This window comes from Schistocerca serialis, chromosome 6 (genome assembly GCF_023864345.2).
Source record: "Schistocerca serialis cubense isolate TAMUIC-IGC-003099 chromosome 6, iqSchSeri2.2, whole genome shotgun sequence".
NCBI classification, from domain to species: Eukaryota; Metazoa; Arthropoda; class Insecta; order Orthoptera; family Acrididae; genus Schistocerca; species Schistocerca serialis.
In genome coordinates, this window is record NC_064643.1 from 60,429,672 (window position 1) to 60,445,116 (window position 15,445).

The following is a 15,445-nucleotide window of genomic DNA, read 5'->3' on the forward strand; positions in this document are numbered from 1 at the left end:
ACGACGAAGATGGACACACAGTTACTACCAATGAACTCGACAGGTACCTTTCGCTCTCCAAATCCGACTGTAGCTGTACCGAAGGACAAATTTTGCAGTGGTGGAAAACGCACGCGGGGTTATTTCCAAGGCTGTCGGTAGTAGCCAGAAGGGTTCTCTGTATTCCTGCCACTAGTGCTGCCAGCGAGAGAAATTTTAGCCAGGCCGGTCACCTGCTGTCCAGCAAAAGATCGTGCCTGGTATCAGACAAGGTGAATGATCTCTTATTGATCCATCACAATTACGTAAGTATTCACAACATCACAAGGAAGGAAACATTCCTCAAACTGTATGAACGTATGATTCCACTTTCATTGACTTCACAGGAAGAAGTTCAAACCGCCATCTGTTGTAATAGCTCCAGGAACACAAATGACGCCTGTGTATCAGGGAGCACCAATGACGAAAAACGAATTGTATAGTCATGATTCACTTGTAACGTTTTTACAGGTCACAATTTGTTCAGAAATTAACATTTGTGCAACAAAATTTCGTGAGTATTACTTTTAACTCCGTCATTCCTTCCCGATCCTGCATTTAATATTAGTACAACGTATTCGTGGCCGAGTTTGGAGATAGGCTACACATAGTCGATGATTAGACTACTGTGTTTCCGTTTGTCTACCGAACGGAACAAAATACTAAATACAGACATTACTGTTTTTAACGTTACAATTACTGGAATACATGATAACCTCAAAGACGAAACTCCAGTAGTCTGCAATATATTAACAAACATCAAATGTAACATATACAAGTCATAGATTTAGGTCATAGAACTGGTAGTAAACAACGAAAGACATTCGTAAAAGAAATAAGTGAGTGGTTAATGTGAAACGGTGGCATCTGATCTCAAGGAGTGTGACGAAGCGCCGCTCGCTGGCACTGAGTCCGCCGGTTACTGGCGACCGGCCGAGCGTTTGGCGCACTCGGCCGAGCGCTGGTGATCGGTTGCCCACAGCCGGCGGGAGAGGACGCTCGGTCGCATACTCCCGAGAGCCAGAGGGGCGAGCGGGACTCGCCGGCAAAAATCGGAGATAATGCAGACCTCTAGCCATGAATCATACTCCCCATCAGCTTCAAAACGCCTTTGATGAAAGAAATGGGGTAGTAGCTACGTGTTTTTCCTTACGAGGGCTAGGTATGGATATGACTGTGGCTTCGCTCCAGCGCCTGAAAACATGCCATCTGCCCAACGCGAATGTACATACTAAAGGGAAAGTGCCTGTCCACAAGAGAAGCGTGCTGCAACACCTGAATGCGAACATCGTCCGGCCTTGGGGCGGAAGATCGGGAAGGAGTAAGAGCATTCTCTGGCTCTGTCAGCTGGCCGCGGTGGTCTAGCGGTTCAGGAGCTCAGTCCGGAACCGCGCGACTACTACGGTCGCAGGTTCGAATCCTGCTTCGGGCATGGATGTGTGTGATGTCCTTAGGTTAGTTAGGTTTAAGTAGTTCTAAGTTCTAGGGGACTGATGACCACAGATGTTAAGTCCCATAGTGCTCAGAGCCATTTGAACCATTTTTTGGCTCTGTCATAGCAAAGACACCTTTGCAGTATTTACGATTCTGGGAGGAGAAGGGTATCACTTCAGCCCCCACCACTCGTTCCGAAGGAGGACGGCGTTATGATGGTGGGTAGAGCTCGAAATCTCCTCAGAATAGCAACACAAAGTATTGAAAATAGCAATGAGATCCACAATGGCATCACCTACTACGCTCAGGCCACAAACCGGGGAATGGACCTTGGTCTCAGAGAGCTGTTGGAAGTTGGACCACGTGACAGAAGAGAAGAATAAGTCAATGAAATCCAGCTTGTTTTTTTGCTGTCCCAAAGAATACAACACTGCGCATGTAACTGTTTATAACAAACAGAGTTCGCCATCGCAGCATGACAGTTAATAACGCAGAGAGCACATCTCCATCTGTGAATTGCATCGTGAAACACCAGTACACCAATCGATAAAGATGAACTGTGACGAATGGAAAATTCTGCGGTGGTAAGGATAATTTTTGTACGGTATTCTACCTGGTCATCACAACTGGGGAAATGTCATTCGTTTAAGGTCGCCAGGGAGGAGTAAAGCCTCCAATCGGCCTTAGAAAGCTACCAACGGGGTTAACACGCAGGTGGGGCAGTAATCAGCAAATGGATAGCACGCAGGAAATGGTCGCTTGAGTACATGTCACGAAGAATGGACTACTCGAGACGACAAGCAAGTACAGAACGAGAAGTCCATATGGGAACTGGTGTGCACGGAGTCTGAAAGGGACGTGGGTGCTGCAGTGTTAAGACAAATGAGGTTGAGTTGATTGAGAAGGTGAGCCAAGCGGCGCCTCTCCGTTACAACAACACTAATACGTCATGTCAAAACAAAGCCAAATGTGTTACTTGTGGTATGGATGCTCACAAAAGCGATTGCCACCTCCTTCTCCTCACTGTATCAATTGCAATGGCGACCATGCAGCGTCATTCTGAGAATGTCCCATATACCTCCGATGAGCAGCCATCCAGAAGATTCGGCTGAAAGAAAAAGTACGTTACCCTGTCGCTCCCATGTTGTGGGCTAGTCGAAAGTCCTGCGTTTTATCATTTACTGTACCTCTCTTGCTATGCCTCACTCCGTGATGGACATGGCTATGCAGACTTTCGACCTCAAATTCGGTACTGCAGTTGTAAAATCACCCAGTGTCATGGGAGCATTCCTTTCTCCTTCTCTTCCACTTGTGCAACAAACTACCAAATCTTCGCCTCAGCAGCGAAACCCCATGCTTCACGACAAGGAGGCTGGACAGGAAATAATGAACACTCCTACAAAGACTTCTGACGTACCTTCAGCCAATCTACATCAGAGTCTTCAACCACAAAGGTTCTAAAAAGTCAAACAAAGACAAAAGGTCTTCTTCTTCACCAACTCAGAGATCCTCTTCAACACTGTCAGCATGTGATACCCTCACCCAGTCGACCTCCATTTTGCCAGCCGTTTTTCTGCCATGGAATCCGCAGGCTAACCCAGAGAGAATGCCGGCGCTTCTGTAGATTTAATGGAAGAGGATCCTTCAGGCTCTGCGCACTGCAGCAGTGAGTCCTTGGCAGCTGCCGCGGTGACGGCCCTTCATTTTTCCGCTTCTCCTCTTTCCCCATCTCTCCTCCAATGAAAAGTCTGTGGTATTAGATCAAACAACGAGGAATTATGGTTGCTCTTGGAATCACGGTGTCCACTTGTTATCTGCCTCCAAGAAACAAAATTGCATCCTCGTGACTGCTTTGACCTCTCGCATTTCCTTCCGGTCCACTTTGACCTTCTGCCTGACGATGGCATTCCATTTCATACAGGTGTTATGCTGATCACAAGGATGATGTTCATAGTCAAACCATCTACTAAACACGTTGCTCCAAGTTGTTTTAATCCACATTTTCCTTCCTCACTTCACCTTTTCTCTTTACAGTGTCTACATCTGTTCGTCATTTGGTGTCACCAGGCTTATTGATCAACTCCCTCACATCTTTTTGTTGCTTGGTCTCTTTAATGCACACCATGCCCTTTGGTGCTCTTCCAGAGCCTGACTTAGACACTGGTAGCAACGAATTTGGTTTGGAATGTACAGTCAGAACGTGACGGCTTCATAACCAAGATTGATAGAAACACTACTCTACGAAACGTGAGAAAAAGTGTGTGGGTAGGCACTAAGGTTTCATCAATCTTTTGCATTAGGCGACGGACTGCTACGACTCCCTGAACAGGTCCTGAAAATCCAATTGGTCTCGGAAAGCAAAGTACCATTACGTAAATGAGAACAGAGTTTCACAGGGCCTGCAGCTGCATCAATACCTTTCTGAATAATAAACGTTTTAACAGTAACAAAGGATTGACCTTCCTCAGCACATGACAACACGAGGAACTGAGGTACAGCTGGGAAGCCGTATTCCGTTTATATTTAGTAGACATAGACTGTGATGGTGATCGGTTCATTGCGAGAAAATCCCACATGGCTGCCAGTGTCTCCTGTGGTGTGCTCTTCCCAACTCGGGGTCTCACTCAGAGCAGGTCTCTCCTGCCTTAGGTGATTGTTCACACCTTATGTCACACCTTCTGAAATCCTGAGAGAGGGACCATTTGGCAGTTTGTGAGGGTAACAGCTCAGGCTGTCACCCCCACCTTGGCCTGGGCTGGTACAAGGGGATGCTTTCAGACCCTTCCTGTCGACCTGAGGCTAGGAACGACACGTTATCCAGTCACCCGTTAAACATCAAACGCGTGGGCCAGACTTCGTGAACGCACAGGGAGGAAGAAGAATCACTGAAGAACCTCAGATGCTGAAGCAGAGGAGGGGTGGGAGATGGAGTACAAAGAAAAAAAGGCAGTAGTGATGTCAGGCTATAACACCTCCGAACACATTCCCAGAAATATCCCAGACATGTTCCCCAATGAAGGGAAAAATGAATAGCAGAAGGATAGACAGGCACCACGCAAATGGAAGTGGTGCTTCAAAGGCTGGGGCCTCATGGTAGCCAAGTATGAACTCAGAGTGGTGAGCCCCCGAGGAAAATTGATCGGATGACTGCTTGACCTCTGAGAGTTCGGTGCGGCAGGCGTGGGAATATCGGGAGATTGGTGCTTCACGTTCGATGTGCACAGTCGTTTCTTTGTCGTGTGGTGAACGGTGGTAGGCGCGCTCTTCGCGTGTGTCTTCAGTAAAATCTTTCTCACTAGATATGTTTATTGGAAACGTTGTGGTGGAGGAACTGCTTGTGTTGTCAAACGTCTGCACATAGAAGAGCTCAGACATATTTAGCACTACGATCTGTTTGTGGCGCTAATTTAATTATTTGGTTTACATAATGTGAGTAAGTGATATTCAGGCGTAGAATGCATCTTTTATTACCAAGAAGGATGATCCTAAGGTGGTGGTGAATGCTTTCAGCGATCTTGACTCCTGTAAATGGTTAACAATTAATTTGATAGTAATGGAATAATAATTGAATATTTCTCACTATTCCTGATATCCAGATTGCGTCAGATCCCCCTTTGCCTCCAGCATTGTCGGGTAGGAACATAGCATTCCTAGGCGAGATGATAATGGCTATGTGTTTGTTAGGAGACGTTTTTTCACCACACAAAGAGAGAGTAACCACTTGAGGAAGACAGAGACAGGAAGCGTGTCTCGAATTTCCCGATCAACAGCATACATCCACTTGATGCTTTGTTTCAGGTCGCAAGATTATAGGAGGCCGACATCCGTCCCTTGGTCAGTGGTATTTAGTATCATGATCACTAATTAGGACACTGTACTGTTTATGACCTCAGTGGCGGCCCCCGAACGACAGAGAGACGTGCAGGAGATTCCATACGCTGCTACTATGCCGCACTTCATTCTGTACCTTTGTGGTTACAGTTATTACGTCATGGGAAGCGGACTGGGAAGCCAAGTTCATACGTGAAGTCTAACCAAGTGGGGGAGCCCCCTCTCTTGGAAAATGTTCCAATAAAGAATATACATCAGTATCTTACTAACATTGATTTGAATTTCGTGTGCCGGCCCTAGTGGCCGTGCGGTTCTAGGCACTACAGTCTGGAACCGAGCGACCGCTACGGTCGCAGGTTCGAATCCTGCCTCGGGCATGGATGTGTGTGATGTCCTTAGGTTAGTTAGGTTTAATTAGTTCTAGGGGACTGATGTCCTCAGAAGTTAAGTCCCATAGTGCTCAGAGGAGTTTGAACCATTTTTGAATTTCGTGTTGTGAGATCCTTCCTCTCCAGCACAGCCTGAATCTTCTTCCAACCATTTTCGTCTGGGTGTTGTGGGGAGGCTGGGAGCGAGGGTTGGGGATGGGGCATCTTCTGGTGGTGGCGTTGTGCACTAGCTCAGTGGATCCCTGCACGTCAAGGTGAACACACACACTGAAATCTTCTAACAAGACAACAACCCAATCTGCAGCTGTGTGATTATGTAATTAGGAAATGTAGTTTCTGAATGTGTGCTTTTCCAGCCAAATAAAAAGATCCAGCCCCTGAAAATCGAATTTTATAAATAAACAGTATATCCTCTGCTATGTAATTGCCAATGACTTCAATGTCGTGTATCATGAGATGCTTCCTCTCCAGCACAGACTAAATCATTTTCCCTTTAGTTTCCATATATGGGAGAGTAAGAGGAGTAGGGGGTGGCTGGGGGATTTTCAAGAGGGGAATGGATTAGTTAATTGATCAATTTATTTAATTAATCAGTTATTTGATATCAAATGTGTGCCTGTATTTGCGAGGCGGAGGGTGAGGGATTGGAGATTTCCCAGAAGAGGGGGCGACATGGATGGGGAAGGACTGATTATGCTAAGGCGGTCTTAAATCAACCCTCAGGGGATCAAGAAACGCTTAGCAGAACTGTAGGTTAAGTGAAACGGAAGAGGTTGCATGAGAAGCACTAAGCAGAACAATTGGTTAAGATCATAAATCAATCAGCTGTCGGAATTTAATTAATTTGCTGATAAATTTGATATCGGAAGTGGCGCAGAACATAGTTTCCCCACTGCTGACAGTGAGTTGGTCGAGAAGGGATTCATCCAACATCACAGGGAGAAAACGAATGGCGCCGGCTCACGAACACGCCACACACTACAGCCCATAGGAAAAAACACTGCAATTCAAGGTATAAAATACACTCTTCCAACGACTGGCCTGAGGATTTATTAATGATCGCTACAAATATGAGACGAACCAGGAACTTGACATGCTTAAATTGAAACGGCAAGTCGGTTGGAATCAGTAGTATTGAACATAGAACATACTCGCTATCGATCATACCTACAATTAAGGTTTCTTCAGTCACGTTGTTCGTTAACTTTTAAGAGCGAGTTTTGTTCCACTGCATACTTTCGGCCGCAAACCAGAAAATTTCCACGAAGTCACATCAGTTCAATCTTTACAACACGCCAAAGATGTGATCACGACCGCTAACACACTGAATTATTGTTTTCAATTATATTTTCTCTTTCGCAAGATATGAATATTCAATACGCAATTTGTTGTTGTTATGAAAACATGAGATAGCAGAACTGTCAAACTTAAAGCAGCTTTTTTTCTGAACAAATGTGGCAGCAGAACTCTCTTTTGTTGAGAGTTTCTTGCATAAATATCATCCAGATCCCCGACCTTTCCGGTGAATTTTCCGTAAATTTTCTTTCATACACTCTTTGCCCTGACAAATCACTATTACAGGAAAAAAATTACGAGGGAGGACTGGTTCAGGATGTTCATTTTGTCGTTAGAATATCGTATACATTGACTAAAACCTACGTTGAATATTTTACATTTTTGATATAAGTTTCATTGTGTGTTTCAACACATAAAATTTCAAACTTTGCTGTTTCTCAATTTATTACGGGGATATCTTGAATAGAATACTTGCTGCAGTCCATGGATCACCATTTATTTTTAATTCGCAGAAAACTGAAATCAAGTAAAAGGCAGAAAGTGTTTTTCACTCTTTACTTAGAGATTTTACGCTTACACAACATTTGCAAACGAAGACACATATCACTCTGATTTAGATTAAGGATTCAATAAAAAAAATTACTTTCCATTTTTCGTCGTAATGATTGTACTTTCTGAGCACAGAAATTAAAAACAAAATGTGTAAAAGCATGATGCTGCATGGAAAAATCTTGCATAATACATCTGACGGGCTGCATTTACAAGTTTCATTTACTTATCGGTGGAACTTGGTCAGTCAGTATTACAGAGTGTTTCCTAGCGAAATGTAGCCAACTTTCCGAAAATATGACTGTTCTTGGGAACTGCTGTTGAAAAAATCTCAGGTGATAACTCAGTAACTGTAGCTTCAACTCTAACTCTGTACCAGAACACGCCCAACCAACAAGTATCATTGCACATAGGCATCGCCTCTGGATGTTATACGTGCGACTTTAGCTGGGCCGGAGGACCAGCGCTGCCCTATGTCGCTCAGTCACTCTTGACCTCCTGCCGCCTCGCTGCTCCGCCCCTCCAGAGAGCCCCCAGCAGGCAGCGCAGGCCGGCGTAGGCGGCCGCCAGCGCGAGCAGCAGCGTGACCAGGGCGGGGGCGGCGACGTCCAGCAGCAGGTGCTGGTGCCAGGCCAGGTCCAGGGTGGCGGGGCGCAGGTGCGGCGCCCCCCGGTGCCTCAGCACGTACTCCACCCAGTAGACTGCCTCCTCCAGAGGCGGCCGGGGGCGGTCCCGGAAGAGCACCGACAGCTCCCTCATGCGCTCTCGGTAGCTGAAACAGCGCCGATACAAGTGACGGCGTCCTACGAAAGATAAGAGGCAAATAATTCTACATGTACACCTACATTGTTACTCTCCAAATCACACTGAAGTGCGTGGTAAATGACTCATCGAAGCATCTCCAGAATAATTCCCTATTATTCCACGCAGGCGGTAAAGACGAACATCTATATCTTTACGTGCGAGCTTCGATTCTCCTTTTATTCTTATGATGATTGTTTCTCCGTGCATAGTATGGTGTTAACGAAATATTTCCGCATTCAGAGGAGAAAGTTGGTGATTGATATTTCGTGACAAGACCTGCCGCAACAAGAAACGTTTTTGTTTTAATGATGTCCAGCGAAATCCTGTATCTTGTCTGTGAGACTCTGTCCCCTATTTCTCGGTAACACAAAACGTGCTGCCCTTCTTTGAACTTTCTCGATGTACTCCATTAAATCTAGCTGGTAAGGATCCCCCACAGTGCAGCAGTACCGCGAAAGAGGACGGACAAGCGTAGCGTAGGCAGTCAGTTTAGCAGACCTGTAGCATCTGCTAAATGTTCGGCCAATAAAACTCAGTCTTTGGTTCGCTTTCCGCACTACACTTTCTATGTGTTCTTTCCAATTTAAGTTGTTCGTAACTGTCATTCCTGAATTCATGGCCTTTAGATTTGACTCATCTATAGTGTACATGAAGATTAGCGTATACCTTTCGGCGCTCATGTCGATTGCTTCACACTTTTCGTTATTTAGGGTGAAGTGCCAATTTCCGCACCAGGGACATATCTTTTCTGAATCGTTTTGAATTTTTTTTTTATCTTCTGACGACTTTACTATACGGTAAATGACAGCACAATCTGCAAGCAACCTAAGACGGCTCCTCACATTGTCTCATAAATCGTTCATATTGGCAAGGGACACCAGAGAGCTTGTAACACTACTTAGGGGACTTCAGAAAATCATTTCTGTTTTATTCTTTGACTTTCATTCAATTACTACGAACTGTGATGTCTCTGACAGGAAATCACAAATCCAATCATATGACTGAAAAAATGGTTCAAATGGCTCTGAGCACTATGGGACTTAACATCTGAGGTCATCAGTCCCCTAGAACTTAGAACTACTTAAACCTAACTAACCTAAGGACATCACACACATCCATGCCCGAGGCAGGATTCGAACCTGCAACCGTAGCGGTCGCGCGGTTCCAGACTGAAGCTCCTAGAACCGCTCGGCCACACTGGCCAGACATATGACTGAGACGATATTCCACAAGCACGCTATTTGATTACAAGCCGCTTGTGAGGTACAGTGTCAATAGGGTCCTGGAAATCTAGAGATACAGAATCAATTTGAAATCCCTTGTCAATAACATTCAACACTTCGTGTGAGAAGGGCCTAGTTGTGTTTCACAAGAACGTTATTTTTTTAATCCGTGTTGACTACGTGCCAATAGAGGCAACTCACAATGTTTGACCACAAGATATGTTCCAAATTTTTGCTGCATATCCACGTTGATCATATGGGCCTGTAATTTAGTGGTTTAATACTATCGCCTTTCGTGGTGTGACTCGTGCAACTTTGCAGTATTTGGGAACGGATCGTTCGTCGAGCTGACAGTTGTATTAAGTACAGAGCTATTGCATCAGCGTACTCTGAAAGGAATCTAGCTGGTATACAGTATGGACAGAAGGCTTGATTTATTGAATGTTCCAACGCGTATTCTGACGCTGTGCTGTGTCTTTTCATTTAATTATTTTTCGTTGTAAGGGAACCGGCAGTTTATGCTAGTACAAGCGCAAATGCGGCTCCCTCTAGTTCGTTAGAACTGCTAATATGACGAAACCCGCGATTTATACTAGTACGTTGAGCCCTAATGCTTTTGCTAGTACATTTCAAATTCCAGTTTATGTTAATACCACTGAACCAACAGTTGCTGTAAGGGCACTGGAAGTCACAGCTTCTGATGTACCGTGGAACCAAGAGTTTCCACCAGGATGTTGGAACCGGCAGTTTCCGGTAGTATATTTGACGCTGGAGTTTCTGCTAATATGTCGGAACCCACAGTTTCTGTCAGTACATTGGAAACTAGCGTTCCTTCTTGTACTATGTGAACCGCGTGCGAGACCAATACCTCCTACCTGGCGAATATGAGCACTGATTCTGGGTATGTGCAGAGCTAGCACTCTCTGACGGAGGGATGATGGAAGAGACAGTCGGGCGAAGGCTCGTGCAGAGGACGGCGCACGAGGCAGCTTGCCCGGCGTGCGCGCGTTCCAGCAGCCGTTCCCTCCCGCTGACGCTGCCGGCAGACACCTCTGCGGCGCTTCCTGCGCCGTCGCGGCCGTTTGACGAGCAGTCGGAGCGGTTGTTGATCCTACTTGCGTGCCATGCTCGGCCGAAGACAGAGTTTGGGATCTGCCGCTACCTGTTTTGATGGTGGGCCTTCTTTGGCATTTCTATGACACTCGTTCCGGCCGGAAGCTTTTGAGTGACTACTGGTTGCTTCGTGTTCAGTTCTCCGCCACCCGTTTTGCTGCCCTGCTTTCATAATGTCTATTTCTGAACTTTTGTCACGTATGCTCAACCATCTTCCTTGTAGGCAAGCCACCGGAACTATTATACCTGATCACTCTTAAACTAAAAAGGCAAATACTGCAGGGAGATAAGTCTTTTAGTGTTATTAGGTTTTATTCTTTTAAAGGATGTTGTGTCCTGTTTGTGTTGCCTTACTTTAACTGTTCAACTTTTGTTTATCAAGAAGCTAACAATAACAACAGTTGTGCGAAAGTATGAGTGATTTGTAATTCTTGCCAAGTTATAGTTAATAGTTGCCTGAGCGATCCTTCGGACTTACTGAAGTGCTCGATACTTGTTAGCGTGTTTAACTCAAATTGTCTAGCCGAACACTTGTTCAAGGTTGAGGTAACTCGTAGCCGTTGCGCTGCACCATGGATAGAGACTTACGTTGTTTGGCACGCCTGATGAACTTCAATATGAAATTTTTTCGAGATTAAGGTTTGTGTTTTGATGATACTAAATTTCTCGTGCCAGCTTCTGCTCTAACCTTGAGGACATGTTTTCTGACGTGGGCCAGTAAACTGCTGTTTGATCCCTGCTTTATCTGACCCTAAAATTGTCGGGCTGTGTGTGTGAGACCCACTAGTTTTTGTTTCACTGAACTTATATTCTTATAGTTTCCGATTTGACTGGAGCACTCTGGTAACTTCTTGTAATATCCGAGAGAAAAACATTCACGTCGTGAATGAGGGTTTTCTTCTGTTAAGTCATTGTTTGGCAGTCTTCCAAAAAGCGCATTGCTCTGTCAGATCCAGCCCGAACGTTTACGTTACACATTTCGGTCAGTACTATCCCATTTTTATTTTGGTGTAATCTGTCACTGAGTTACTTTGCGAACTATTTGTGATGTCTTAAAACCGAATTATCATTGTCAATAGTTTACAGATTAAAATGGTAAGACAAAATTTTCATACAGTGAAATTTCCAAATTTTGTATGATGATGAGAGCAAAGTAGACGATTGTGACAGGAACCCTGAGTTCGATATAAACAGTGATCAGGACAGTAATAGTGAAATAGGTGGTGGTGAAGTGGAAGATGTTCAGTCTTCCGCCAGCACCGATGCACCTACCGTTGCTGATTCAGGTACATGTCACATAACTGACTCAGGTACATCACCTATGCAATTTTGTAAAGGAAGGAACGGAGCAACTAACTGGAGAAAAAGTTGTTTCCCACAAATTGTTTGAACAAGACGTCGCAACATAGTTACCATTCATTTTCCTTGAAGCATTCGAGCTGCGATAGATGTATAGTCACCGTTGGATTCATGGCACTTACCTTTTACCAATCTATTGATTGATTTAGTTCCTGAATCAACCACTATCTATTACTCATTCAGTTCGAAACAATTATACAAGTGGCCCTAATATGTCTACAAGTTTTGATGAATAGAAGGCATATTTTGTCCTACTTTACTTGGCTCGAACATTGCATGGCGGTAAAATGAATATCGAAGAGTTTTGCAATACAGATACGACTGGAATAGAAACCCTTCGAGCAAGTATGTCATTGGAAAGATTCAGATTTTTACTCTTTGTATCAGATTTGGCAACATCCAAACGAGGAAAGAAAGAAAAGCACAAGATATTCTTGCTGCCATAAGATTCATTCTTGATGTATGTAACTTCAGTGCATAAGTTTCTCCAGCAGAAAACGTTACTTTGGACGAAATTCTCGTATATCCCAAATCAACCTGCCAAGTATGGCATCAAGGTTTTCATCCTGGCTTCTTCTAAAACATGCTACGCAAAATATTTGGAAGTCTATTGATGTACACAGCCACAAGGACAATAGAAAGTCAGTAACAAGGCAGATGATGTTATTTTGCGTCTTGTAGATTCAGTAAAAGGGTCTGGAAGAAAGCTGATAATAGGTAATTGGTTTATTGCCTACCCAGTCGTCAGAAAAAAAGACTATTACTGCTCTTGGTACGTTAAAAAAATAAGCCCGAAATTCCAGGTTAGTTTTTAACCAGAAAGTCTGAAAAAGGGTCCCCTTGTATCCAGAATGAGATTTTCACTCTGCAGCGGAGTGTGCGCTGATATAAAACTTCCTGGCAGATTAAAACTGTGTGCCCAAACGAGACTCGAACTGGGGACCTTTGCCTTTCGCGGGCAAGTGCTCTACCAACTGAGCCACCGAAGCACAACTCACGCCCGGTACTCACAGCTTTACTTCTGCCAGTACCTCGTCTCCTACCTTCCGAACTTTACAGAAGCTCTCCTGCGAACCTTGCAGAACTAGCGCTCCTGAAAGAAAGGATATTGCGAAGACATGGCTTAGCCACAGCCTGGGGGATGTTTCCAGAATGAGATTTTCACTCTGCAGCAAAGTGTGCGCTGATATGAAACTTCCTGGCAGATTAAAACTGTGTGGCCAACCGAGACTCGAACTCGGGACCTTTGCCTTTCGCGGGCAAGTGCTCTACCAACTGAGCTACCGAAGCACAACTCTCGCCCGGTACTCACAGCTTTACTTCTGCCAGTACCTCGTATCCTACCTTCCAAAATTTACAGAAGATCTCCTGCGAACCGTTAATCTGCCAGGAAGTTTCATATCAGCGCACACTCCGCTGCAGAGTGAAAATCTCATTCTGGAAATATCCCCCAGGCTGTGGCTAAGCCATGTCTCCGCAATATCCTTTCTTCCAGGAGTGCTAGTTCTGCAAGGTTCGCAGGAGAGCTTCTGTAAAGTTTGGAGGGTAGGAGACGAGGTACTGGCACAAGTAAAGCTGTGAGTACCGGGCGTGAGTCGTGCTTCGGTAGCTCAGTTGGTAGAGCACTTGCCCGCGAAAGGCAAAGGTCCCGAGTTCGAGTCTCGGTCGGGCACACAGTTTTAATCTGCCAGGAAGTTTCATATCAGCGCACACTCCGCTGCAGAGTGAAAATCTCATTCTGGAAACATCCCCCAGGCTGTGGCTAAGCCATGTCTCCGCAATATCCTTTCTTTCAGGAATGCTAGTTCTGCAAGGTTCGCAGGAGAGCTTCTGTAAAGTTTGGAAGGTAGGAGACGAGGTACAGGCAGAAGTAAAGCTGTGAGTACCGGGCGTGAGTCGTGCTTCGGTAGCTCAGCTGGTAGAGCACTTGCCCGCGAAAGGCAAAGGTCCCGAGTTCGAGTCTCGGTCGGGCACACAGTTTTAATCTGCCAGGAAGTTTCATAGTACCCATGTATGTTTAGATTTTAGGAAGATGTCACATTACTCTCATATGCACCAAAATGAAACATCTCAGTACTGCTTTTCGTCAGTGTATCATTGTGATGAAACTGACAGTGGCAGTTGTGAAAAGAAAAAACCAGGCATAATAATGTACTACAAAGGGCGGCGTAGATGTCGTTGATGCTAGGTGTGGTGAATATACTGTTGCTAGAGGGACAAGACGGTGGACTTTCACTCTTTTTTCAGCTGCTGAACGCTGCAGCTTTCAGTGGCTGCATTGTATTCAAAGCAAACAAAAACATTTGAGTTAGAAGAGAATACCTCAGAACCCTAGGAAAGTCTCTCATAACACCATATTTGACAATGCGTGCAACCCAGCCAAACCTCCTGCGATAAATTCGCAGGCTTGCCTCTAACCACTCCGACACCAAAGAAAAAAATTAGTTGAAGATCGACAACCAGAGGAAAGGCGAAGATGCAAAACCAAACACTTCTGCAAAGTTTGAAAGGAATTGCTATGCTTGACGCATGCTGAAGTGGTTTGCGGCGACTGTTTCGAAAAATGATAATTTTTGAGGAAGATATCTCACAAACTATTCATTATACTCACAATTTCCTTTTATATGGTGAAATTTCAACATTTCTGCTTCTTAGTTCTACAACTTATTCTCATTTACAGTCCTAAATGAATCAAATTTACTTGTATTTCCAGTTGACATACACCTAGTACTACAAAGAAGTATGTTTTTTTTCAGTTGCTTTTTTACAGTATTGTATAATTCAAAAGGTTAAAATAATGTCAATATAGCATTAAGTAGTACCTTAACAAAATAAAAATCTGCCATTTCCTGGAAATATACTGTTCCTCACTTGTTGTGTTTTATTTAGTGTGTCCCACAGACGCAGTCCGACCATTCTCGAAACTGTTTGTGGCCCGACCGTTCTAGGGTTAAGAGAGGTTTTAGGTATGTCATAGTTCATCCAATGCTAACTCCATGCCTTGTCGCTGCATATCGGGTGCCCTAGATCTACCTCAGAGTGGTACGTGCCGTTCGCGAGCCAGATCCACGTGATTTACTGTAGCCTAAGGCACACCTTTGAGTAAATTGTTTTGCTTGAAATTCTGGAAGGATAAAGAGAATATACATGTTGCACTGTTTAATAAGAAAATATTTAATACCTGAGGTGACTAAATTACCTTTGTAATCCTTAGTAACTTTACGCAAATTCGGTTTCTTAATGTAAATGAACTGTGTTTTAGAGTTGCACTCTTTTAATAAGAATAGATTTAATGCCTTAAATTAGTAAATTGCTCCTTGTACAACTTTTGGAATATGATGAAAATTGGTTTCTTGGCGTAAATGAACCTTATCCTGGAGTTACACTGTCGTAGAAAGAGAAAATTTAATGTTTTAAATCAGTAAACTT

General features: G+C 44.4%; 1 protein-coding gene across 1 annotated transcript in view; it reads right to left on the reverse strand.

Moving 5' to 3' along the window:
- Window positions 1–7,579: 7,579 nt before the first annotated feature.
- The window catches only part of LOC126484362 (UDP-glucosyltransferase 2-like), a 109,219-nt gene continuing 101,353 nt past the window's right edge, over window positions 7,580–15,445 (reverse strand). The window contains exon 8 of the mRNA XM_050107831.1: window positions 7,580–8,289. Within this exon, the coding sequence (XP_049963788.1) occupies window positions 7,998–8,289 (292 nt within the window). The 3' untranslated portion in view covers window positions 7,580–7,997. The remainder of the gene's footprint in view (window positions 8,290–15,445) is intronic.